The sequence below is a fragment of the Lycorma delicatula genome, chromosome 2 (assembly GCF_047948215.1).
Source record: "Lycorma delicatula isolate Av1 chromosome 2, ASM4794821v1, whole genome shotgun sequence".
Lineage (NCBI taxonomy): Eukaryota > Metazoa > Arthropoda > Insecta > Hemiptera > Fulgoridae > Lycorma > Lycorma delicatula.
Window position 1 is genome coordinate 16,334,432 of NC_134456.1, and position 25,227 is coordinate 16,359,658.

Sequence of the window (25,227 nt, forward strand, 5' to 3'; positions counted from 1 at the left end):
GCAGTGTTTGAATTTTTAAACCGCAGGGAAAGCAAGCACTAGTGAGTGACTTTCATCATCATCATCAACTAAAAGCCCTTTATAGTGATAAAACTGTTGATCTAACAAGCTGGTAAAAAATTTCAATTAGTGATACAATTTATGAATGTATTTTACTGGAAATATGAATTTTAAAATAGAAAAATGATGTAATAGAAGTGATAATGGATCTGCTTGATATCACATTGTGAATAACAGTGATATCACATGTTTTCTATCTTGTTCTGCTGGATAAGGTACATTTACATGAGGTCTGTTCAAAAAAAAAAACCGAACGTTTTTAATTACACGCCAATGAATATATTTAGTGATGTGTGGTTGGCAGATTGTGATCTGCATAACCTCCTCTACAACGACATGTTCAAGTGCGATTTTTTTATGATTGAACTATGTCTCAATGTCATAGCCATAAATCCATCTTTTGTCTCTAATTACGATCCTTTACATGAATGTTTCATCATCTGCTTGTTCAAGGAGTTGCAGAAATTGTCCACTCTTTGTTCTTTCTGCTGTTCAGTCATCAAACGAGGAACACACTTTGCATGTTCAATGTATCAGTCAAAATGCAATGGAATGATCCAATCAAGATGCTAACCCTTTTTGCAAGTTCTCTGAAAGTCAATTGGTGATTTGCATGCATCAGATCACCGATTCTCTGAATGTGTGTCATCAGCAGTTGAAGTCAAAGGCCTTCTTGGTACAGGGTAATCTTCAATTGCCTGAAGACCACTTTTAAATTGTGAAAACCATTCGCAGCATTGCATACATTCCAGAGCATCATCTCCGTAAGCGTTTCAAAACTTACGCGTAAATAAAAAAGTTCGGTTTTTGAACAGACCTTATATTCAATAAAAAAATGAGAATTTTGATAGTAAAACTAAAGGGCACTAGGAAAGTTTTACAACATGACTTTTATAATAACCTGCACAATTCTTTAAGATCTGAACACTCACTCACTCACTCATTGCTCACAAGCCCTTGAGGTCATCATCGCTTGTAAAATGCTGCCCTTCTAGTCAACGAATCACAAGGAGCATTTTATTTCAGTGCTGGCCAAACATTTGGAGCAAACTTTGGAATTTGCACTGGGGCATTATTGTGGTGAAGAAACCATGTGTTTATTATTGAGTTGGACACAGCTTCATGAGCGCTTTGACAACATAAGACAAGCATTCCTTGGTATACTACTTCCCTGTTACTGTTTCTGAGTTTCCAGTTTCCAATGCAACTTGCTCTTAAACTCCTCACTCCTCACAAAAAAAAAAATAAAAATCACTATCATTCTCTTCTTCACTGGGTATTAATTTTTGATATGATAATATCTTATCTGTATAAGATATAATTTATAGCTACATTTATACAATTTTTGGGTTCTGCTAAACAACAAAAAAAAAATTATTTTCAAATGTTTATAAGTAAACTAGAAAGAAGTAAAATATATTAGGGAATTATGAAATCTTATTTTTAATATATTTTACTTCTTTCTTCTTATGATCAATTTGCTTGATAAATCCTTTCTTGGAATATCTAATACCAAGAAATGGGAAGTGTATTTTACACCACTTTTGAAAAACTTTTTTTATTCACTTGTTACTGGCAAACAAATCATTTATTACTTACTCACTCTACAATCAAATAATAAAGTTGTAATGTTTTTGAAAAAGGTTTGTAATTCAAATGTACTTCTTGTATTCATTCAATACACAACACACTTCTTACTCTCATATTCACTTATATATTACTTATATATTACTATTCCAAGCTGATTACTTGACAATAACATTCTTTTTATCTTATTTAATAATTTATTTAACAATTTTTATATTTTTAAATTTTCAATTCTCTTTACTATTCAAAAGAATTAATCTTTGAAATCTTGTAGACATTCACAATGGTTTATAAACAATATTTTTTCCAATTTTAAAATAAGTGACGCATTAATAAGGCATATCCCATGAACACTCAATAATCTCTATTGAAAATAGAAAGCAAACATGTTTAGGAAAAAATTACTATTTATAGACCATATTTCTAAATATGTAATATTTAGAAATATGGATTTCTTTGGTTTTGAGTGGTATAAAAATTATTTAGACAAAAATATAAGTGTATAAGTAATAAGTATATAATCTACATAAGAGTGGGATTTGCATTTTGGGATTAAGAATAAAAAAATTATTTTTACAGAATTTTGTAATTGTGTATTTTTATTAAAATCATGTTCCAGTTCAGTGGAATCTAGGATTATCTAGGGTTAAATCATTATCAACTTTATCAGATACTACAGTAAATAATGTATCTATAACACAAATCCTTTAATAAATATGTAATATATTTTTATGAGTATACTTTAATAAATACAGCACAAAAATCTTCTTTTAATAAAGGAAGATTTTCTTATTTGGTGATCATATTAATTAATTCTGTTCATATAAAAATATATATTACATACAACATCATTTAGCTAATTATATAATATGAACTTATTCAGCCACTCCACAAAGTACAGAATTAAAGAACATTCTTCTTACCTTATTTTTTTTGAAAAGTGCATTCAAGCATAAGCCCATCTTCAGTAATTTTTAAAAAAATTTTTTTCTTTTCTTACATTTGTCAAACAAATATTTGTTCATGGCAAAAAATAATTTATTTATGGCTGAATAAGTTAATATTACATAATTAGTTAGAATTTACATACAGAGGAAAAGACTACAAACAGTGTGAAAAAATAATTTTTGAAAATAATACAAAACAGAAAAAAATCTGAGGTTAATCAGAAAGTACACACTAAAATTATATAAGTTATCTAATGTGGAAGAAGTAGTCTGATTCTGTCCAAATATATAACCAGGTGTAGCTGGTTTATTTTTAATTTTAAATATGTTAATAAATAACAAATTTAATAAATCCTTCATACTGTATGATGATATGCTGATTGAAAAGAAAAAGGAAATAAATGTTTTGGTGATGGTATTTCTTGATATACCAAAGTCATTTGGTAGCAGGTCATAACTAACATGAAGGGTTAAATAAAGAGATGCAAGAATGGGAATAATAAAAATGGTCAAGGCAACATACTGAAAGTTTAAATCAAGAATAATGTGACAGCTTTTGCCACTGTCATGTATTTGTTGATGATACTGTCATGTGGAAGCAAAGTGAAAATTAAGAGAATGCTAGATATAGATATGTTTAGGATAAATTTCCATTTATCCCACACATCAAGCATGATGTATGAAATAATAAGGTAAGTAAGCAAAAAAGCAAGAGTTGGGAGAGGATGGAAAGTATAAGTAAATTATGGTGTGTGTATATAATTTCTGGGTTACGGAAATACAAGGTGCTACCCAAAAGTTCGGGGAATTTTACCACAAAAATAATAAAATAGCTCACCATAACTTATAATTTCCACTGTCTCCTTCAAAGTAATCCCCTTGGGCATTGATACAGTGATCCCAGTGTTTTCCCCATGATTCCATGCATCCTTGGAAGTCTGCAGGTGTAAGTGTTCAAAGGATGTTCTGCGTTTCTTCCTGAATCTCCTCAATTGTGTTAAAACGACGGCCTTTCAATTGAATTTTATTTTTGGAAAGAGAAAAAAGTCGCACGGGGCAAGGTCAGGCGAATAGGGTGGGTGGGGAATCACTACCATCTTTTTGGAAGGCAAGAAATTGACAGTTTGACCAAGAGGAACAAATTCCTTATGGATAATGCCTTAGATGTCTAAAAAAACAATCATCATGGACTTCACGTTGCTGCGAACTTGGCGTGCTTATTTTGGCTGTGGCGACTTCCACTTTGATGACTGCTGCTTAGTTTCAGTCATACCTGTACAACCATGTCTCATCACCGGTTATGATGTTGGAGATGAAGTTAGGGTCCTCTCTTGCTGAATTTTTCAATTTACTACAGACAGCTACAACTACGCTATTTTGTTTCTGGTCGCTGTTCAACAGTCTTGGTACGAATTTTGCAGCAATGTGTCTCATGTTCAAATTGTCCGACAAGATGCATTGCACGGAAAAGATGCAATCGTACAAATATGACATTTGTACGATTGCACAAACATCATGGATTGTTTGTCTATAATCTGGGTCTCTATCTTTTATTGCTTAGACGGGGTCCTACTGGTTCATCACCACCGCCCATCCAGGCAAGCCTGGATGACCAGAGATTCCATGAAGGATTGACCCTCATTCTTCAGCACCCCAGTCTTTTTTTCTTCAATGTACCCATATTACACCAAACTGTCTCTTATCCTTTAAAATTTTAAGTATGACGATCTCAATCATAGTGTCCCAACCATCAGTTCACGCTGACATTGCTCCTGAGTTCACCTATCACAGTGAAACACCATATGCTCAGGTGTATCATCACTTCCACAGTACGGGCATGCTTCATCCCCAGCCAGTCAGGAACAGAGTAAGCCAGTAATTTAGCCAATCCCTTCATTGACACGATGCCGGGTCAGTTGTTGTAGGGGACCACTCCAGCGACCACCATGATGGCTTTGGTGGAGACAGAATTAAATGTCTTTGCAACTCGTATGGCCATTCTTCTTTGAAGTCACTTACTTCAACAGTCTCATTTTACGACCAACTTCAAGCTATTTTTGACAATCATAATGTTATAATCATGAATACATAGCAGGATATGTAGTTAAAATTACTAAACTTCAGGAAATCCTGACACATTAAGGTATGGAGAGATTTTGGATAAATAATTAAATATTATTAAAAAGTATAAATCCACCTTATTAACAATTAATTTTGAACTTCAAGCTCTTTCAGTCCTTACATCATTGTCAGTAGATTAAAATATCATAAAATAGTTAAAAAATAAAAATTTGAATGCTAAATTTTTTAATTTTTAACTATTTTATTATGATAATTAACTGCTGGTAAGGTGGATTTATACTTTTTAATAATATTTAATAACTTATTAATATATAAGCATTAAACATGTTTGAGAAAATGAATGTTAAATAACCTAGATGGTCAGAGATTACCACCAAAAATTAGAATGTAACAATAGAAAATTAAACATAACCATAAATATTTTTGTGGTTTACAAACGATAAAAAAACAATATTCCAGAAATACAGAATCATCATTTTCATTAAGTTATTCCTATTAATTTTTGAGTTTATTTGCGAGGGTATCTAACTATTATTATTATTAAATATTGTTTAATATTATTTCATACTGTGAAAAAAGAAATATCATGCTTTTTGACAATGTTAACACATGAAAGGGCTCATGGCGAAAAATTTCATATTAGTAAACTGAATTATTATGCTAGTAAATCATTTGTAATTTTGACAACTACATCTATTCATGTCAACAGTCTGGTAAGTATTAACAACGATCCATTAGGTAATGCATACTGACTGATACTGCACAAACATCTCCTTTTCTGAAATATTGAAAGTTTATTAAATTAGAAATTAATTATAAAAACAAATCTAGTAATTAATTACTCTAGTTTTTTGTGCCATAAGTAAAATTTATATTCAACAATTTATTTTTATGAATTTGTCATACCTATTATATGATTTGCAAAGATGATTCTGTGTCTCCTTTTAAGTTAGAACAATTTACTTTTATAAATAATTTTTTGAATTTCATTAAAGCAATTATAAAAACATATTTTTATTATTATTATTATTATTATTATTATTATTATTATTATTATTATTATTGAATTTTAATATTAGTAATGTTTTATTGAGTGAAATGTTATCAATGTAAAGTTTCTAACCAATATGAAATAATTTTTATTTCATAAAGGCTGCACTTGCTACATATCTTGCAATATATTATCAGTGATTACTGATACTATATGTAATCACTGTCAATATATTGACAGTGATTACATATAGTATCACTGTAACATGGTGTAGTATAGTACTCTAACATAGTATAGTACTGTAACATGGTGATTACAGTGATTACTGTAATACATTACAGGAACTGTAACATGGGAAAACACTAACCCTAAAACTTGTTTAGTATATCTCAAAGGCTATTTACCTTATTTTTTTAAAACTTTATCTTTTACCTATTTTACAGTTCAATTACAATGGTGACTAAACAGAAACAAAACACCATTTCATTTGTTTACTTCATTATGGTAAATGAAATGAACAATAGAAAAATTAATGGTCTGAAACTTAAACAACACAATCGAAATAATTTATTTCATAAAAACTGACTGTTGGTGAAGTATTAATAGATTATGTTAATGTTCCATTATTTTAATACATTACACAGTAGGCCACAACATACTATAACTGTTTAATTAAGTTTAACAGATGCCATGCAAGGGAAAATTTTGTGACAACAAAATCCTGGTTTAAATCTAGGAAATTGTATACTGGTGCTGAAGATACATTTGAACATCAGGATTCAGCTAACTATCCGCTTGAGATTGGAAGAGGCTAACTGCTGAATTACAATTGGGCTTGTATTCAGTGCAATCAATAGAATACCAATAAAAAAATAATTTATATACCAACCTCCAAAAGGTTTTTGTTGAGCAGTATTTGCACCATAAGGATTATTAGTTGTATTGCTGGTGTTGAATCCAAATGATGGTTGATTAGCAGTGTTTGTGGAACTCCCAAATCCAGTAGAAGTTGTACCAGTTTTGCCAAACAAACTACCAGATGAGCCAAATCCTCCTGATGTGTTAAAACCTGTATAACGTGTAATAATAATCACTTCAAAAAAATTATTCTTATAAAACTAACATAATTTACAGAAAAAAACGTCTGTGGACAAATGTATATTTGCACCGAATAACCTCAGAACTATCATCAATTTTATAAACTAATTTACCGGGAAATGTTAACCGCCAGTAAATAAGCCAACATTTCCCCTCAAGTGCAGTGACAAAAGGATAGTAAATTAGGGGCAATAAATAAAAGGACCTGACAGTAGATTAAAATGCCTGAGTGTGGTGAGCTCATAGTATATGAGCCTAAAATGAAGATTAAAGTAAGTAGGTAGGAAAAGACTAGGGCAATAACCACAGGTGATGTGCCATCTTGAATGTACCAGCAAGAGCATGAAAAATGAGCTACTGGATACAAAGAAAAGAGGAGAAAATGATAAGTTGACAGGGACAGAAAATATTATGTCTCTTACTGGGTACATATAGGAACTGGTAGATTGTATAAAAGAAAAAAGAATGAGGATTTTGGTTTTAAGTGAGACTAAATAGAAGGGAAAAGATAGAAAGGATCTTAAGGAAGGATATGTTTTTTATTGGAGTAATGGGCAAAAGGCAAAAAATGGAATTGGTAAGGTAATAAAGGAGGGCATAGAGAACAGAAATAGATGATAGAATCATAAGATTTAGGCTAAGGTTTGGAGGCAAGACTCAGGATATCAAACAAGTGTACGCACCACAGGTGGGATGTGTTGAAAATATAGGACAGTTCTTAGACAAACTAGAAAGCTGCAAAGAGGATAAGGAGACAATAGTAATAGAAGACATTAATGTGCAGGTTGGAAAAGAAAAATGGAATAGAGGAGGTACTGGGACCACATAGATATGGAGGAAAGAAATGAGGAAGGTAAAATAATGGTACAGTTTTGTGAACATAATAACTTCTTAGTGGATAACTCGTGGTTTGATAAGAATAGAAAGATTACAAGGTATGGATGGGGAGAGAGAACAAAATTTGTTAACAGACTACGTGTTACTGGAACGAGAGAGATAAGAAGGGAATTGATGGATGTGAGGTGGTGAGTGAAGATATAGTGGTTGGAGGAGATTATAGATTGGAAATGGCTAAGTTTAGATTTGGGATAATTCCCAGTGTGAAGAAAAATTAAAGTTTGGAAGTTGAAATAAATCAAGATAAGGGAAGAGTTTGAAGACAGGATAAAGAAATGCTTATTAGAGAAATAAAAGAGGTGAAGGAAGAGAGGGAGTTCTTCAAGAATGCAATGTAGGTTATATGGTAGAACCAGTGGGAAAAGAAACACAGTGGTAGAATGATGTTGGTAAGGATGACACTTAAAAAGAAGAAAAATTTAGGGAAGCAAACGAGAATCTAAGAAAGTTCTAAGCCGAAAGAACAAATATTAGAAAGTGTTCACAGAAGAGCTGGAAAGGGAGTCAGAAGCGAATAAGAAAATGCTGTTGTTGTCAAGTTTATTAGTCAGTAAGTTTATCGACAACAATCTAGGACATGCGAAAGAAAGAAATAAAGAAAGATTTTAGTGAACTCCTAAACCCAAATTGATAGGAAGAAAGAAGGGAGAAAAAGGACAGGACAGGGGTGAAAGGAGTGAGGACAGAAGAAGGATGTTACGTAATGATGGAGATACTGTTTCAGAAGTATATGGAAAATGATGGTGATTTTCCAGGTGACTGGATTAATAATCCCCAAATTTAAAAAATGGAACTAGATGTGTAGTAATTGCAGAGGCATTACAACTTCCACACATGGCAAAGCTGTTTGAAAGGATATTCAAAAACCATATAAGAAGACTGAGGGGGGTTGGAAGAGGAAGAAATTGATTCAGATATGGTAGCTGCACTAGAGACAAGTAAGTAAGAAGTGTGATAATAAAAAATTATTAATGGATCGCTAGACATAGTAAAGGCATATGATATTGTGGATTGAGTAGTTGTGTAGCAGATAGAAGAAAGAAACGTGGATAAAAGCAGAAATGATTAAAGTTACGTAGGACAGGAGCAAAAGCTGCATTAGGACAAGACTGACAAAGTCAGATTGGTTTGAGATGTAGAATGAATTGAGTCAAGGAAGTGTGATATCTCCACTTTTGTTTATAATAACTATGGATGGAATCCTCAAGAAATTTAAAAAGGAAATAGCAGAAGGAACAAGCAATTTTTTATTAGCAAAAGACCTGGTTATATGGGTTGATGAATCAAACACGTTTATTTCACAAACCTCAACGCACTTGACACATCAACAGGCAACACTGGATTTGGGGTCTGGCATTGTAGCTCAACCAAATCAGTTTTGTATTTATATAGTTATGTATCTATTATTAAACAACTTAATGATTGTTAATGTGTTATAATAATTAATCATCTGAGTTGTGGGCAAGATATTTGACAAAACTGTATAAAAAAGCTGACTATGCTGTTTACTAAAAGTGTGTTAATTTTTAAATCACAATCAAACAAAAAACTATGAACAAATTACTTATTTCATGAATTTATCTATTTCTTATTAACTTTAAATATCGAAATAAAAATGAAATAAAGCACGATTAAGTGAATATTTATTAAATAATAAACCACTAGCCTACATTATTATTGTCACACTACTACAAATTTTGATAAGTTTTAATCTCATTAAAGGAAACATATGATTCCATTATTTAATAATCTGTAAATTCTGTTTATCTTTCTTTACAAAAAAAGAAGAAACTAAACATGAACATTAAAAATAATTAAGTGAGATTCTTATAGACAGAAGGTATACAATTGTTCCATCTTCATTCTTGATTCCATAAATCATAAACTTGTTTTTGTATTGGTTAGAAATTAATTGGTTGAAATTACAACAGAAAAATACTTCAAGACATAAAATTCATGAAAATAATGAGATTACTGTCTCTAATAAAATTGATTAGGATAGTAAAATCCACTCGCTTAGAAGACACTACTGTTTTAGTTATAAAATAACTGGATTTTAATTTTAAATTAACTACTATTTTTTATGATATAATTAGTATTTTTTCATCAGATTTAATTTTATAATATTTATATTTTACCTATATTACAATTACCATTTTCTTTATTTTTTCAATGTCTTGCTTGCTAAACATGATTTATTCAACTAAGCTACACCTGGGTTATAAAACTAATAGAACAAATATTATAAAATCTTAGAGGAACACTTTAAATGTTTTAAATAAAGACTAAGATTAACAAGTAGGCCTAGTATCAATTTAAGTAAAGAAATAATAGTAATTAAAACAAAAGGTCAGACGCATAACAAAATCAATAACTATGCACATCTATAGCAGCACAAAATAGGATTAAAGACAAATTTTCTCCTGCAAAAAATGAGTAAAGCCTACCATTACTGTAGATTTTTTATAACAAAAATTTTAATGAGGAGCTACTAACTGTGTTAAAAAAATGAATAAATGCCATTTCTTTATGTTTTTGGAGTTTGCTTTAGTTACCCTCCAATGTTTCACAATCATGTAAGAGAACATAAACCCCCCCCCCCAATTTTGTTTCCCTTGTTTTAACACAACTTTTCAAACGTTGTAAAGACTGAGTAAATGTAACACTGGCTTTTTTATATACTGTATTCTTTATCTGTTCTAACATTTCTAGTCAACAACTTACAAAGTGGATTGCTTAACAGTCTCCACATCCTACTCTGTAACGTAAAATCTGGTAATTATTTAGAAAGTTGATGGATATTCAAAAGTCTTGGCACATGTTATTACGGTCATTGTTTAACTCATCAATAAACAAGAAAAAAACAAAATAAACAAGAAGTGTCTCTCTACCATAGTTTTTAAATTTAGTGTAAATACAAAGCCTTTACGCGAGTTATATTCCTTGTAAGTTGCACAATACCTCACCAAAAGTGTTTTAATTCATTACTGTAAAAGTGTAATATATATTATCGTATTAATCAGTTATTGTATACAATTATTGACTACAGCCTAATTTAGTTTAACTTCTGTCTAATTGTAATGAGACAGTCAGCAAGAGAAGAGAATGTTAGGTTATGTTCGTTGATATCGTACAAAGTTTAGAAAATCATTTAATTCCATTTTTGTAATTTAATCACATTAATGTTTCATTATAATCTATCAATAACTGAAATCAGTCAATACAAATTTCAATGACACATATTTAAGAACAAATAAATAACCTTAGATATGGATTATCCATCACCAACTATGGCCCAATTGAAATACACTTAATCAAAGAAAGGAAAATTATGAAAAATCCTAGGCCCAAAATTCCAAAACAGAAAACTAATCCATATCAAAAATACAACTATCCAAAAAAAAACACAAAAATTATCAATGAGAAAAAGAAGAATCAAATTCTATGGAATCCTCAGAATGAGAGCAAAAGGACTGACTAAACAATTCTTTGATTATTTCCATAACAAAAAAAAAACCAAACCAGACTGGTTCAAGCAAACAAAAGTAGATTTAATAACCAAATAACAGAAAGCATGCTCTAATACAAAACCGAGAAGTACAAGAAAACAAAGTTCCTTGCCAAAAACAAAAGTTAGATTAATTCCCAGACAAAGAAAGGAACATAAGATTGAAAAGAATGAAACAATACTGGACTAAAAGAAAGGCACATAACACAAAAAAATAATGATTGATCCAATATATTCGGAACTCAGGTGAAACGAAAAATAATATAATATTTTGTACATATAAAGATGATATATGTACAGATAAAGAATATTATGATAATACTTGCACAATGCAATAATAGAGTCCATCTAAGTGCTTACAATGAGACATTAAAAATAAAAATCTAGATTTTAATATAATTAAAAAAAATTATATGTAAAATAATTTTGTATAATTATATTTTATATGTATGTATAAAAATGTTATTGTACAGAGAAAGAATAATAAGAGTTAATTTTTTATTTTGTTTTCCTTATAATAATGATAATACTTCCATAATGCAATAATAGAGTCTGTCTAAGTGTTTACAACGAGATATAAAAAATACAAATCTACATTTTATTATAGATAATATCCATATCTTTCAAATAAGCTGGCAGTTTCATCTTACAAGAAATTAAATGTAAAAAAAATTATCCAAACTAGCAAGGTAACTGCTGTCAATTATATTTGATAGTATTCTGATAAATCCAAGTTTTCAAAACATTTGAAAATATTTTTTGCTAAGTAACTGTGCAAATCTTTTGTAACAGACATTAGCAGAAGTAAGTTTTTTGAACATGGCACAGTTGATAAACTAACTATTATACATCATTTTAAGAACAGCATACCAAAATTCCATTTGACTTCAAGTGCTTTCAGCTATTCTGTTATCTTCAGCAGGAATTTAAAAAATAAAATAATTTAATTTAATTAAAAAAAAAAATAAATTATAAATTAATTTATAAAATAAAAATAATAAAATTAAATACGTAACAATTGACTGTCATTTTGTAATGTTAAAATTACTACATCTGTCTTATAATAGTATAACAATTGTGATACTTAAAATGGACGTAGTTATGATTTCAACATTACAAAATGACAATTGTTAGTATTTAATCAATTCTTAATTATTTAATTTTATTATATGAATTTTACATTTTTATATACTTTAATTATAAATTCTTCCTGAAGATGGCAAAATAGCCAAAATGCTTGAAGTCAAATGGAATTTTGGTAAACTGAATTACTAATGTAAAATAACTCATTCAAAGAGTAAAAATAAAACTTTTGGTTGTTATATTTTCTTCTTTTATTAGTTAAATGACTGCTTTGATCTAATTTTCTTACATTCCTTTCTATTTTGTGCAAACCTCTTAACTTAATCAAATTTCCCCATATTTTATACTCTTTTTGTACTTTTTCTCAAAACTAAAATTCTCTTTTCTAACCAAATTAACCAACAGCTTGGATTGGCTTAACAAGTGGCCCACCAACCTAGTTTCTTTTATAAGATTCTGAACTTTAATTTTTGCAATACCTCTTCATCTTGTATTTTATCAAAATTCTTCTGTAACATTACATTGTATAAGCCTCTCTTTGTTGTTCTTCTGCAGTGTTAAAAAAAACAAAACATTTGGCTGTTATCTTGGTACACAACATATTATTACCACTAATAAAAATGAAAAATACCTAAATTAGTTGATTAAAAAACAATTTTTTATTACAGGAGCACAAACAACTGCTTTTGGATGCTAGTTATCAGAAATACAGTAAAAAAAAATGAATTCAAAGCATTTAGAACATTACTCCGTTAACTAATAGCATTAGTTTGCAAATTTTTTCTTCCTGCACACCATGTGGATTTTCTGATGACCAGACAAATATTCTAGAAGATCAAACTATATTAGCTAAGTCTGTGAAATCTAACACACCTTCAAAATTTTTATCATAAAATCAATAATTCAAATTAGACATTAGTCTCTTGCAATTCTTGAAACGATATTCTTTTGTAAAGCCAAAGCTTTAATATTTGTTAAATTATTTTATTTTTTAGGTAATCAAGACATTGATTTCATGCTGCTATGTTAGCTTATGTGTATTATTTAGCAGTTAAGATATCCAGTAACTATTTGTTCAATTAAAATGGTCTCTCACTAAATTTAATTTCTGCATAGTGCTGTTACATTATATGTTATATGTAACCAATGCTTCATTATATTTATCAGCTTCATGAAACTTATGTTCCAACAAAAAATGCATTCAATTAAAAACCACAGGTCTACTGACAACATCTACAAAACTGACAAAAAACAGTCAACACTACAACGGATGGCATTCTGTTGTGACTACTTACACAATTTCTCCCACTTATCAATAGTAAAAATTTGTGAACTTTACCTTACTGAACTGTAGAATGTAAACAAATATTTTTAACCAATAATAAAATAGTAAAAAAAATCATGGTTTTTCAGTTTTGGTAACTGGAAAATGGTCAAGTAGAGTTAAACATTTATATGTTAAAAAAATATTAAACTAATTGACAATTAAGATTATTCAACATACTTCTGTCCAGAAGAAAGAGATTATGGTGGTGAGAACATCCTTGGATGAGTAGAAGAAGCAGAATTATCAAAAACAAAATCCTGCGGGATTTTATTTAAGATTTTTTATAAGACACTTTTTTCCTAAAATGGTAGCAATAAGCTTCTTTTCTGAAGATTCTTATTTGAACTTTTTTAGACTAGAAGGAGATGAATTCTACCATTGCATTGAGTTCTCAAATTTTTTAATCAAATTATCTGTTATCACTGACTGCCAACGATTATGTTCATCATTAATGTACGTTTGCCATTCTCCAAATGTACAGTACCACCGTCTTACTTTAGCGTCACTTATAATATTCAGCCCATAAACTTTATAAATGTGGATTTGAATTTCAATTGCAAAACTGTTTTTTCCAATCAAAAATTGGATTACTCCTAGAACTTTACCCTTGGGGGATCACAAATTGTAGCACTCATTATAAATGGATGAATATAAACAACAAAATGACTAAACTACTGTTACTAACATCTGACAATTACTTGAAGTAATTGTCACCTCTGAAATCGCCATCTGGTTACATTGCATATATTTATAGTTTATGAAAATTTAAAACTGACCACCCTAATTAAGAATATACCTCCTCGTATCTATCTAATTAAAACTGGAATTACCTTTTTTCATTACATCTTACATTAGTAAATTTACTTTAGGGTTAAATTACAGCACTGAAGAGTGTAGAACACCAACCTCTTCTTTTATCTATTACTACAAACCTTATAAAATGAATAATAAAAATAAAGCAATTTAAAATTTAAAAAAAATATTTTTAAGATTTTATACAACTTAAATTAAAGCTTCTTAACTATACTGTACTCTTATTTTAATTTTCAACAGAAGATGTTTTCCCCCCATGATAGAACTTTTTTGTAATTCTTCAGTGTAGGAGTAGTTCAAGAACTTCAACATTTTCTTTTTCACTTTACTGACAACAGTGAAATGTTTTCACTTACATCTGGCATTTTATGAGGTAGTAATAAAGACAAATCACGGCATGAGGTTGGGTAAACAAGGATGAGGGATTGTTTTTTAATAGAAAAAACTTCAACAAACTCAAGTTCGTATAAGGAGAGGGTGTTGTGGTTAATAATCTAATCACTGCTACCAAATCTTTGATAATATCCTTCACACACACACACACACACACACACACACTATGATGTAATCGTTTCAACTCTTAACAAAATTATCTGTTCACAGTTTGACTAGAGCAAACACATTTTTAACGCACAATTCCTTTAACATAAACAAATCAACATGGGTTTCATTATTTGATCAAATCCGGCATCTATCTGTTTGCAGGACAAACTCATATCTCTAATGTTACTTTAGAAAGAGTCTGAAATTTTGAAATTCTTCTCTCAAACTTAGGCTAACAATCAAATAGCGTGAATGTTTTACTTCGTACAATAAATTTTATAGAAATATCTTGTTTTCAATTTTTCATTAAAAATTGCTGACATTAATATTTAGCGACACTATGCAGGTAAATGCTTAAGAATAATTATGGTGACACCTACAAGTATATCACATACTTATTCTAGTTTGCATACCACAACCACACTTACTTCCAGTTATTTTTTGGCCCCTTAAAATATGAAATTGAATGTTCTCTGCTCCTCTTAAATTTTACTAAATTTATGAAATTTAAATTAAATTAAATTTAATTTAAAAAATTGCATTAAACCTGTTGTTACAAATCAAATTGTCATATCACCAAATAGTATATTTATTGATCTATTTAGAGCCCTCAAAAGAATCAGGAACATAAACTGATGTATTACTTATGATTCTATTGTCCTTCCTAAACTTACACGTGAAACTTGTATTTTTACTTCTATTTCAACCATCTTTTTACTCTACTCATTTTTACTCTATTTTAGAGAAAAAGTTACATATCATGCAGCATTTACAGGCAAAATTCACATATTTCGCACTGTTTTGCAAACACAATTTTCTCATTAATGATTCTAATAATTATTTAATTATCTAATTAACTAATAATCATGCAGAATAAACTAACTAGCAGACTTAACTAATAATCAATGGAGAATTCACGATTACATTATCAATTCGTATATGAACATTTTATACTGCTTGCAATCAAATACAATATCAAAGGGATTTAGCAAAACAGCATTTACAGGCAAAATTCACATATTTCACACTCTTTTGTATTTTAAAATTTTCAACTATCTTTACTATTCAAAAAAGAAGAATTAATCTTTGAAATCTTGTAGACATCTTTTTTACAAAGGTTTATAAATAATAAACGTCACTTATTTTAAAATAAGTGACACATTAATAATAAGGCTTCAAACATATCCCATCAACACTCAAATCTCTATTGAAAATAAACATGTTTAGAAAAAAATTACTGTTTATAAATTTTAGAATAAATTAATATTTCTAAATATGGTCAACAAGACCATATTCAGAAATATGGTTTTATATATAAATACGGTAGAAATATGGATTTCTTTGGTTTTGAATGGTATAAAAATTATTTAGACACAAAAATATAAGTGTATAAGTAATAAGTATATAGTCTACACAGATACGAGTTTAAGAGTGGGAACTTGCATTTTGGGATTAAAAAAAATTATTTTTACAGAATTTTGTAATTGTGTATTTTTATTCTAAAATCATGTTCCAGTTCAGTGTTAATGTATTATTTCTAGGGTTAAAATCATTATCAACTTTATCAGATGGCAACAATGATAACAGATAATGTATCTTTACTAAAACACAAATACTTATTATATATGTAATATATTTTTATGAGTATACTTTAATAAATACAGCACAAAAGTCTTCCTTTAATATTTTCTTATTTAGTGATCATATTAATTAATTCTGTTCATATAAAAATATATATTACATATAACATCATTTAGCTAATTATATAATATGAACTTATTCAGCCACTCCACAAAGTACAGAATTAAAGAACATTCTTCTTACTTTACTTTTTTTCATTAAAGTGCATGTGCAAGTGCACTTCTTCAGTAATTTTTTTTTTCTTTTTTTACATTTACACATTAGAATTTGTCAAACAAATATTTGTTCATGGCAAAAAAAAAATTAAATTTAAAACTTTATATTTAAAATTTCCTTTAACACGTCAATGTTAATACACTACTGTACCTCACTTTGTGGAGTGGCTGAATAAGTTAATATTACATAATTAGTTAGAATTTGCATACAGAGGAAAAGACTACAAAAAAATTGATCTTGCCCACAACTCAGATGATTAATTATTATAACACATTAACAATCATTAAGTTGTTTAAAAATAGATACATAACTATATAAATACAAAACTGATTTGGTTGAGCTACAATGCCAGACCCCAAATCCAGTGTTACCTGTTGTGTCAAGTGCATTTGAGACTTGGTATACATTCGCAAATGGACCACTACTTCGTTGTGCTGAGCCTAGTGAAAATAAGTTACACATTAATTCAACTGCTTAAAAAATAAATTAAAAAAATATTTATGAAATGTTTTCGGCCATAACTAATTAAAAATACATATACGTATTACTACTACTTTGTGTATGCTATAATTCAGTTTTACTAGCAATTTTAATATTTTTAATTCAATATAATTTATATATATAAATGTGCTTAATATAAACTTATTATCTTTATATAATAATTAACCAGTTTATGAAATACCACCTTTTCAACAGAAATGTGTTTACAGTAAATAAAAACATACTCATATTATATGAATCTATCCAATAACCAAGCAGAAATTTGGCTATAAACTTTACAGTCAACAAAAGGTTTCCTGACTTTACTTTTAACTGGTTCCAAAATTTTGAAAGTTTCCATTCTCCTTTGTAATAATAAAAAATCTTGGTTTGGGAGCAATGTTTCCAAACAACGACTTTCTCATTTCCCTACTGATTTTGTCGGCATCTCTCTTGATTTTATTTGACTCCTTGCTCTTTTTCCTCTTCGCTTGTGGCGAATCGGAGGTTTCTAAACAAGAGTGTTAATGTGCACCCTTTGCCACGTTAGGTTGTTGTTCAAGTATGTTCATTTTGTTTATCCCTTCTGTAGCAAGGCTAGCTGCCGGGGTACATCCCCACTCCTTGGCTACTAACCTTGGAGGTCCGATCCGGTACTCCGGTGGAACCGGCCTATGTCCTGGCTGAGAGCGGATGCACAATCTCTGCACTGACTCCGGGCTCCTACTCACCGAAGCTTTCAGAGCTCCCATGCACCGACATACATGGGCACCATTGTTACATGCTTGCCATCGCAGGGAGCATGTGGACAACGGAAGGGTCTCCGTTACATCTGCAATAACATTGACTCTAGCCGCCACACCGCCAGCTCTAAAAGTGGTATGAGTCCATTTCCAAAATCTTTAATATTCCATTTCCTGCAGGTAGCCGAAAAATCCAGTCCGTTTAGTGACCTGAAGTTGGAAACAGGTCAAACGTAAAAAAGCATAACAAAGGTATTTACTCGGAACCCCGTTAGCCAGCTATGTGTATTGTACATAAGTACAGCTGTTGCCACCCTGGATGTGGAACGTAGATGTTGTGTTCTGGACGTGGGGATTACCTACCTCAGGGCATTATTTTTTTTTTTTTTCTTTTTTTTACGGGCATCGACTACTAAGGTCATTAGCCCTCGTCACAGTCTTAGAAAGAAATTAGTATCACCATCAGGATCGTCATATGTAATGGTGTAAAGGGCCCTTACATTTTATTTAAAAGCACAAGCTGCACAAAACATTAAGACACAAAAGAAAGGGACAAACACAACACTTACGGGGTGTAAAGGGCCCCGATATAAAAAAATGAGATGAAATACTCAATGAACACGAAAATAAAAATATATGTCTATACAAAACCATTTCCTTCTTCTACCTGTCTCGTTTATTAGTTTGTTTAAGCACTCTCGGGGCGACCAGAACCGCCGTTGAGCAGTATATCAGTCGCACCAGGGTTCCGTGGCAGTTGACTCCTCCTTATTAATAGGCTACAGGCATCCATTGTGCTTACCCATAGCCTCGCGCCTTCAGTCCACTTTTGAGGGTCCCCCATGCCATCATTGGACACACCCCGACTCACTGCTCTCAAGTGCAGACTAGCCAGGGTGGCCTATGCAAGAGGGCTACCTCCCGTCACTATACGTGCCACGCTTCGAGACTCCCATATACAAATAAACTACCTCTTAGAGACTCTTTAACACAGCTTTAAATTTTTTGTTCACTTTTATAGATTTCTAAGAAGTCCACTGGCGTGTAAATAAGCAAGTATCTTTTCTTCATTTCCATTATCCAGATCGGCAGTAATGTCATTTCTTGGACTGAACCTCTTTCTGAGGTACTTATTTTACACTCTTTTATTAGATGCTTGATTGTCAGTGTTTTATTACAAACACTGCACACATTGACCTCTCTTCGCTGGTTAACAAATATGAATTTGTTTATCGCGTGTGACCGATTCTAAGTCTGGTCACAGCTACTTGTTCACGGCGAGTCAACTTAAAGTCGCTTTAGTTTTCACAGTTTTTTTTGTATTTAAACTCCTCCAATCAGTATTCCACTTGTTTCTTACTATGTTCGTTAGACAGTTTTTAACATCTGCCACTCTTACAGGAAATACATCCAAATCATCACAGACTATTGCCTTTCTGGCAGCTTCGTCTGCGCTCTCATTACCTGTAATAACAGCATGCCCTGGAGTCCATACAAATACGCATCGCTGTCCTCATTGCTTTAAAACGTGTAAAATGGACAGGATGTTTGAAATTAGGACATCCTTAATGTTTTTGTTCCAAATTGCAACAAGTGTACTTAGAGAATCGGAACATATTAGCACTCTCTCTTCGCAATAGTGTTCTGTGTAGCAAAGAGCTTGTTGAATGGCAGAAAGTTCTGCCGTATAAACACTGGCCATATCTGGCAGTTTCCAATAGTGGGCCTCTCCATTTACATATATGGAGCATCCAACACCATGTTCGGTTTTAGAGCCGTCAGTATAAATTCTAATATGTTCTTCATAGTTACTGACGGTTGGATGATCACTGCTGGCTTCTATTTTATTTCTTCCTGAGAGAGCTTCAACCTTGTATTTACCGCTGGCAAAAGCCATGGCGGTATTTCTCTTGTATTAATTGCTAGTGTCTCAGGAATAGCAATTTCGTATTTTCTTCTTAATTCGTGGTACCTAATTCCGGCTGGTCTGGAATAGGTAGGACGACGTTCATATACTGCAGCCATAGCATGATTTATGAAAAGTTTATTATTTATATGGGCAGGAAAAGCCCATACGTTTGCTGCATATCTTAATAAAAGGATCTTTCTTCTCTAATGTACTGGCATTATTCCGGCTTCGGACATCAGACTAGCCTCCGGACTTGTGTACATGGTACATATATAAGTAATTATTATACTCAGTTCTAAAATTTAGTAGACCTTTAAGTTCTTCTTTTTTCATTCGAAAATCATCTTCGTAGTTAGCCGTTTTGCTGGCCTTCTCAAAATGATTGGATAATAAATCTGCGATTGTTTGGAGTGTCCTTAATTTCGTCTTCATCTTGAAAGCTACTTATGAGTGCAAAATGTTTACGCCCACAAATTAGCCTTCACATTCATCCAAACATCTGATGCAGTAGTGGTTCTGTCGATGGATGAAACATATTGCTCCTAGGATCGTTTGTTTCTTCGAGTCTATCATGAGACATTTTGCATACGCCCTGTATTTTTTAAAGGCAATAAGATTTTCTAGGGTAGGACGTTTCTTAAGGGTGTTATACACTCTTTTCTTTCTTTTAATAGCTTCACTTATTTCTTCGTTCCACCATGGAAGGGGTCGTTTCGTAAGTTTCCCAGACGTTTAGGTTATGAATCTCGATGCCAACTCAGATATCGCATTTGTTATAGCATCGACATCGTCCCCGATAACTCCAGTTGTTTCAGGGAGTATCGTTCTAGCTGTGAGGCTCGTCCAATATGCCTTTTCAAACAACCATCTTTTAGAGATGGGATATATTTTTCTTGTAACATCAGTTACAATTTACACCGGGAAATGATCGCTTCCATGCAAATTGTCTAAAACATGGAAGCTGTACCTCAGTGCTATCGATTATGAGTGCAAGATCTATACAGGACGTCGATCCATCTCTGGCATTGAAAAAGGTTGCTGACTTATCGTTTAAAAGCATAAGTTCAGAATTCATCAGGAACCTTTCCAATTCTCTTCCACGGGGATCTACTCGACCCGATCCCCAAAGAGAATTATGAACATTAAAATCACCCACCATTAAAATAGGTGGGGGGAAGCTCAGAAATTAATCGTGCTATGTCATCCTCCTTCCAATCAAAATTCGGCAGGTATATGCTGCAGACAGTGATTTAAAGCGGACGCTTCATTCTAATGGCGACCGGGTGTAGGTTTGTATTTAGAACAACCGCTTCGGTGGTAGCTCTGGTCGATGTTAATATGGCTACTCCACCTCTAACTCTTACATTTGGCGGTTGATCTCGCCGAAATATATCATATCCTTTTAATTTAAAATTTACATTTCGGCTGAAATGCGTTTCTTGCAGACATATACAAATCGGGTCTACATCATGTACCAAGCATTGGAGCTCATGGATGTTTGAAAAACATCCGTTGATGTTCCATTGTACTATCGACCCGCTGATTTTAATTTAAATTAAATTATTGCCTAGGTTTTCCCTTTGGCCAACCTTTTTTTCTCTTTTTTCCCATACCTGCTAACACGAAGCTGTTCGTAGTATGGAAAAAAAGAGAAAAAAAAGATGATGTCGCACGTATAGCTTCGTGTCTCCGAATCGGAGACAACAGGAGCCGCCGACGACGACGGACATGGATCGGCGCCGGTTTCAAACGCCGATTGAGAGGCGGCAACCTGGCCGACCCCCGTCACGGGGATAGCAACAGTCACCGCCTGCGGAAGGGGGGAAGACACTCGCCCCCCCTGCCATGTGTGGTTTTTGGTGGCCTTTGAGGCTTAGAGGCCACTTCAGTTGCAGGAGGCTTGGGAGCCTCCATAATGGACTGCGAAGCCATCACTTTTTTCTGATCATCTAATATCTCACCAAGTCGAACTTAGTTCGACTTCTGGATTAACGTCCCGTTTTCTTTTGGACAGGAGCAAATTTCCCTTTCGAAGATGTATCTTCAGGAGGCTGTACAATTATTCTTGGCTTAACAGCTTCTTTACTGCTGAAAGGCTTCATTTTATTTTCAATTATCTTTTCAATTAAGCCAGCCAATGTAGCCGTTCTCATCAACAGCAACTGGAGCAGGAGCAGGAACAGCAGCCGCAGCCTGAGCATAGGTTGTTGTTGCTTTAGGTCTGCGGGCATTTATAATCTTCTTTGCTTCAAAGTAGCTGACCTTTTGCAGGGTTTTTACTTCCTGCACAGCTACTTCATCTTTGTATATACAGGACAGTTCCTGGATCTACAAGAATGCTGTCCTTTGCAATTAATACAAGTAGGAGGCTCCTTACATGGCTCTCCTTCATGTACTTCACGACCGCACATGCACATCTGTGGTCTCACACACCTGACAGCGATGTGGCCAAAGCGTTGGCAACATCGCATTGGTTGCGGGACAAATGCTCGCACGTCTTATCGATGTATGCCCGCTCTTATCTTCTCCGGCAAAGTTGGCCGGTTAAAAGTAAGTACATGAGAGGCTGAAGGTAGGACTTCGCCATTCCTTCTCATGTTCAACCTCCGACACTAGTACTCCTTGCGGTGCTAATTCTTCCACAATTTTCTGCTCCGTGCAGTTAAGAAGATCCTGACAGACCACAACACCACTTGAAGTGTTGAGCGTGCCGTGGGGATCAACGCGTACAGCAAAATCTCCTATCTTTTGGAGCCCTAGGATTTTCTGAGACTGTGGATCATTCAAAGTCTCCACATGAAGTCCAGTAAAGGTTATTCTTATTTCTTTCACAGGGCCTCCAGCGCATTTAGTTACCTCCCGAACAATGAGAAAAGGATTCACTCTCGAGAAATTACCATCCTCCTTTGTGACCAGATACTTAGGTTTTGAAACATTACTATTCTTAAAAAAAGCTTTTTCTAGCCTCACCTTCAATTTTCTTGAACTCCACACTTTCTCAGTTTTGCCTCAGGCGAAACTGCTGGCTCTAGACAAGGGTGTTTACGTGAACCCTCTGCCACGTTTGATCAGTTTGCATGATCGTTGATCCCTTCTGTAGTAAGGTCTTTTACTGCTTCGGTGAAGTTCTAAATGGCATAATTTAAAGAGCAAAGAACCAGCATCAAATTTTGCTTCATGGTTAAAAAAACTAATGCAGAAACCCATCGCATGCTTGTGGAAGCATTTGGTGACAATGCTATGAGTAAAAGTGAAACTTTTTGTGTTACAAATGATTCAAAGATGAACGAACGATAGTCAATGACCATGAGCATTCAGGAAGACCATCACTAAGCATAACACCAGAAAACATCGCGAAAGTGTGAAGCATTGCTGAAAACATGAGAAGCATTGCTGCAAAATAAACAAATGAAATGGTTATTTGTTTCTGTTAAAAAAAAAAATGTTAATAGCCTTTGAGATATACTAAACAAGTTTTAGGGTTAGTGTTTTCCCATGTTGTTAATACTTACCAGACTGTTGACATGAGTAGATTTAGTTGTCAAATTTACAAGTGATTTACTAGCATAATAATTCAGTTTATTAATATGAAAATTTTCTCCATGAGCCCTTTCATGTGTTAACATTGTCAAAAAGCATGATATTTCTTTTTTCACAGTATGAAATAATATTAAACAATATTAAATAATAATAATAGTTAGATACCCTCGCAAATAAACTCAAAAATTAATAGGATTAACTTAATGAAAATGATGATTCTGTATTTCTGGAATATTGTTTTTTTATCATTTGTAAACCACAAAAATATTTATGGTTATGTTAATTTTCTATTGAATTACATTCTAACTTTTGGTGGTAATCTCTGACCATCTAGGTTATTTAACGTTCACTTTCTCAAACATATTTACAGCTGATATATTAATAAATTATTAAATTTTATTAAAAAGTATAAATCCAGCTAACCTTACCTTAGCAGATATAATAAAATATAGTTAAAAAATTAAGCAGTCAAATTTTTATTTTTTAACTATTTTATTACGATATTTTAATCTCCTGACGATGATGTAAGGACTGAAAGATCTTGAAGTTCAAAATAATTTGTTGGTAAGGTGGATTTATACTTCTTAATATTTAATTATTTATCCAAAATCTCTCCAATACCTTAATGTGTCAGGATTTCCTGAAGTTTAGTAATTTTAACTACATATCCTGCTATGTATTCAAGTTGGCCTTAAAATGAGACTGTTGAAGTGACTTCAAAGAAGAATGGCCATAAGAGTTGCAAAGACATAATTCTGTCTCCACCAAAGCCATCATCATGGTGGTCGCAGAAATGGTCCCCCTACAGCAATTGACCCAGCATCTTGTCAAGAGTCAACGAAGGGATTGGTTAAATTACTGGCTCACCCAGTTTCTGACTGGCTGGGGTTGAAGTATGCCTGTACTGTGGAAGTGATAATACACCTGAGCATATGGTGTTTTACTGTGATAGGTGAACTCAGGAGCAATGTCTTCGTGAACTGATGGTTGGGACACTATGATTTATCATACTTAAAATTTTAAAGGATAAGAAGCAGTTTGGTGTAATAGCAAACATCATTATGGGTACATTGAGAAAAAAACAGTGGGGTGCTGAAGAATGAAGGACAATCCTTCATGGAATCTGTTCATCCAGGCTTGCCTGGATGGGTAGTGGTGATGAACCAGTAGGACCCCCGACCTCCTAAGCAATAAAAGATAGAAACCCAGTGGCCATGCCTCCTTGTGGGTGCCTTCATTGGAGGCAAGACACAAAAAACAGAGTCCCAGCTGCAGGGTGGGGTGGCTGGGGACAGCATAGCTGGACCTGGTTGCTCTGCCTTAGTGGTTGGAGAAAAGGCACCTCCTAGGGCCGCATAGGGCCTAGGCACCATAGCCGCTTAAATCTGCAGTTAAGCATCTAGGAGGATCTAGGCCTAGGAGGATGGGAGAAAAATGCAATAATTACTGAATTTATTCAAATCATTACTGTGTTCATTAGTCTAGGTTAGCGAGTATAGGTTAAGTTTGGTTTAATTATATTTATGAAATAAATAAACATAAATAGTAATACAATGGTTGTATCGGGTGATAACCCAAAAGTTTGCAATTTAATGGTGGATGGGCTAATACCTAAGACCAAATAAAATTGTGTAAAATAATAGTAGTATCCCTTGCTTGACTAGTCGTATTAAATTTCTTATACAAGAGGAATCTCAGGTACCGCTGCCACCTTGAGTGGAATTGATTGAAATTTGTTGGTATCTGTAATTTTTAGTTTACA

General features: G+C 32.5%; 1 protein-coding gene across 1 annotated transcript in view; it reads right to left on the reverse strand.

Annotated features, from left to right (window-relative positions):
- Nucleotides 1-25,227, reverse strand: part of LOC142320505 (uncharacterized) — a 75,453-nt gene that overhangs the window by 44,855 nt on the left and 5,371 nt on the right. The window contains exons 3-4 of the mRNA XM_075358368.1: nucleotides 17,165-17,233; nucleotides 6,557-6,736 (exon numbers count right to left, since the gene is read on the reverse strand). Coding sequence (XP_075214483.1) covers nucleotides 6,557-6,736; nucleotides 17,165-17,200 — 216 coding nt within the window. The 5' untranslated portion in view covers nucleotides 17,201-17,233. The remainder of the gene's footprint in view (nucleotides 1-6,556; nucleotides 6,737-17,164; nucleotides 17,234-25,227) is intronic.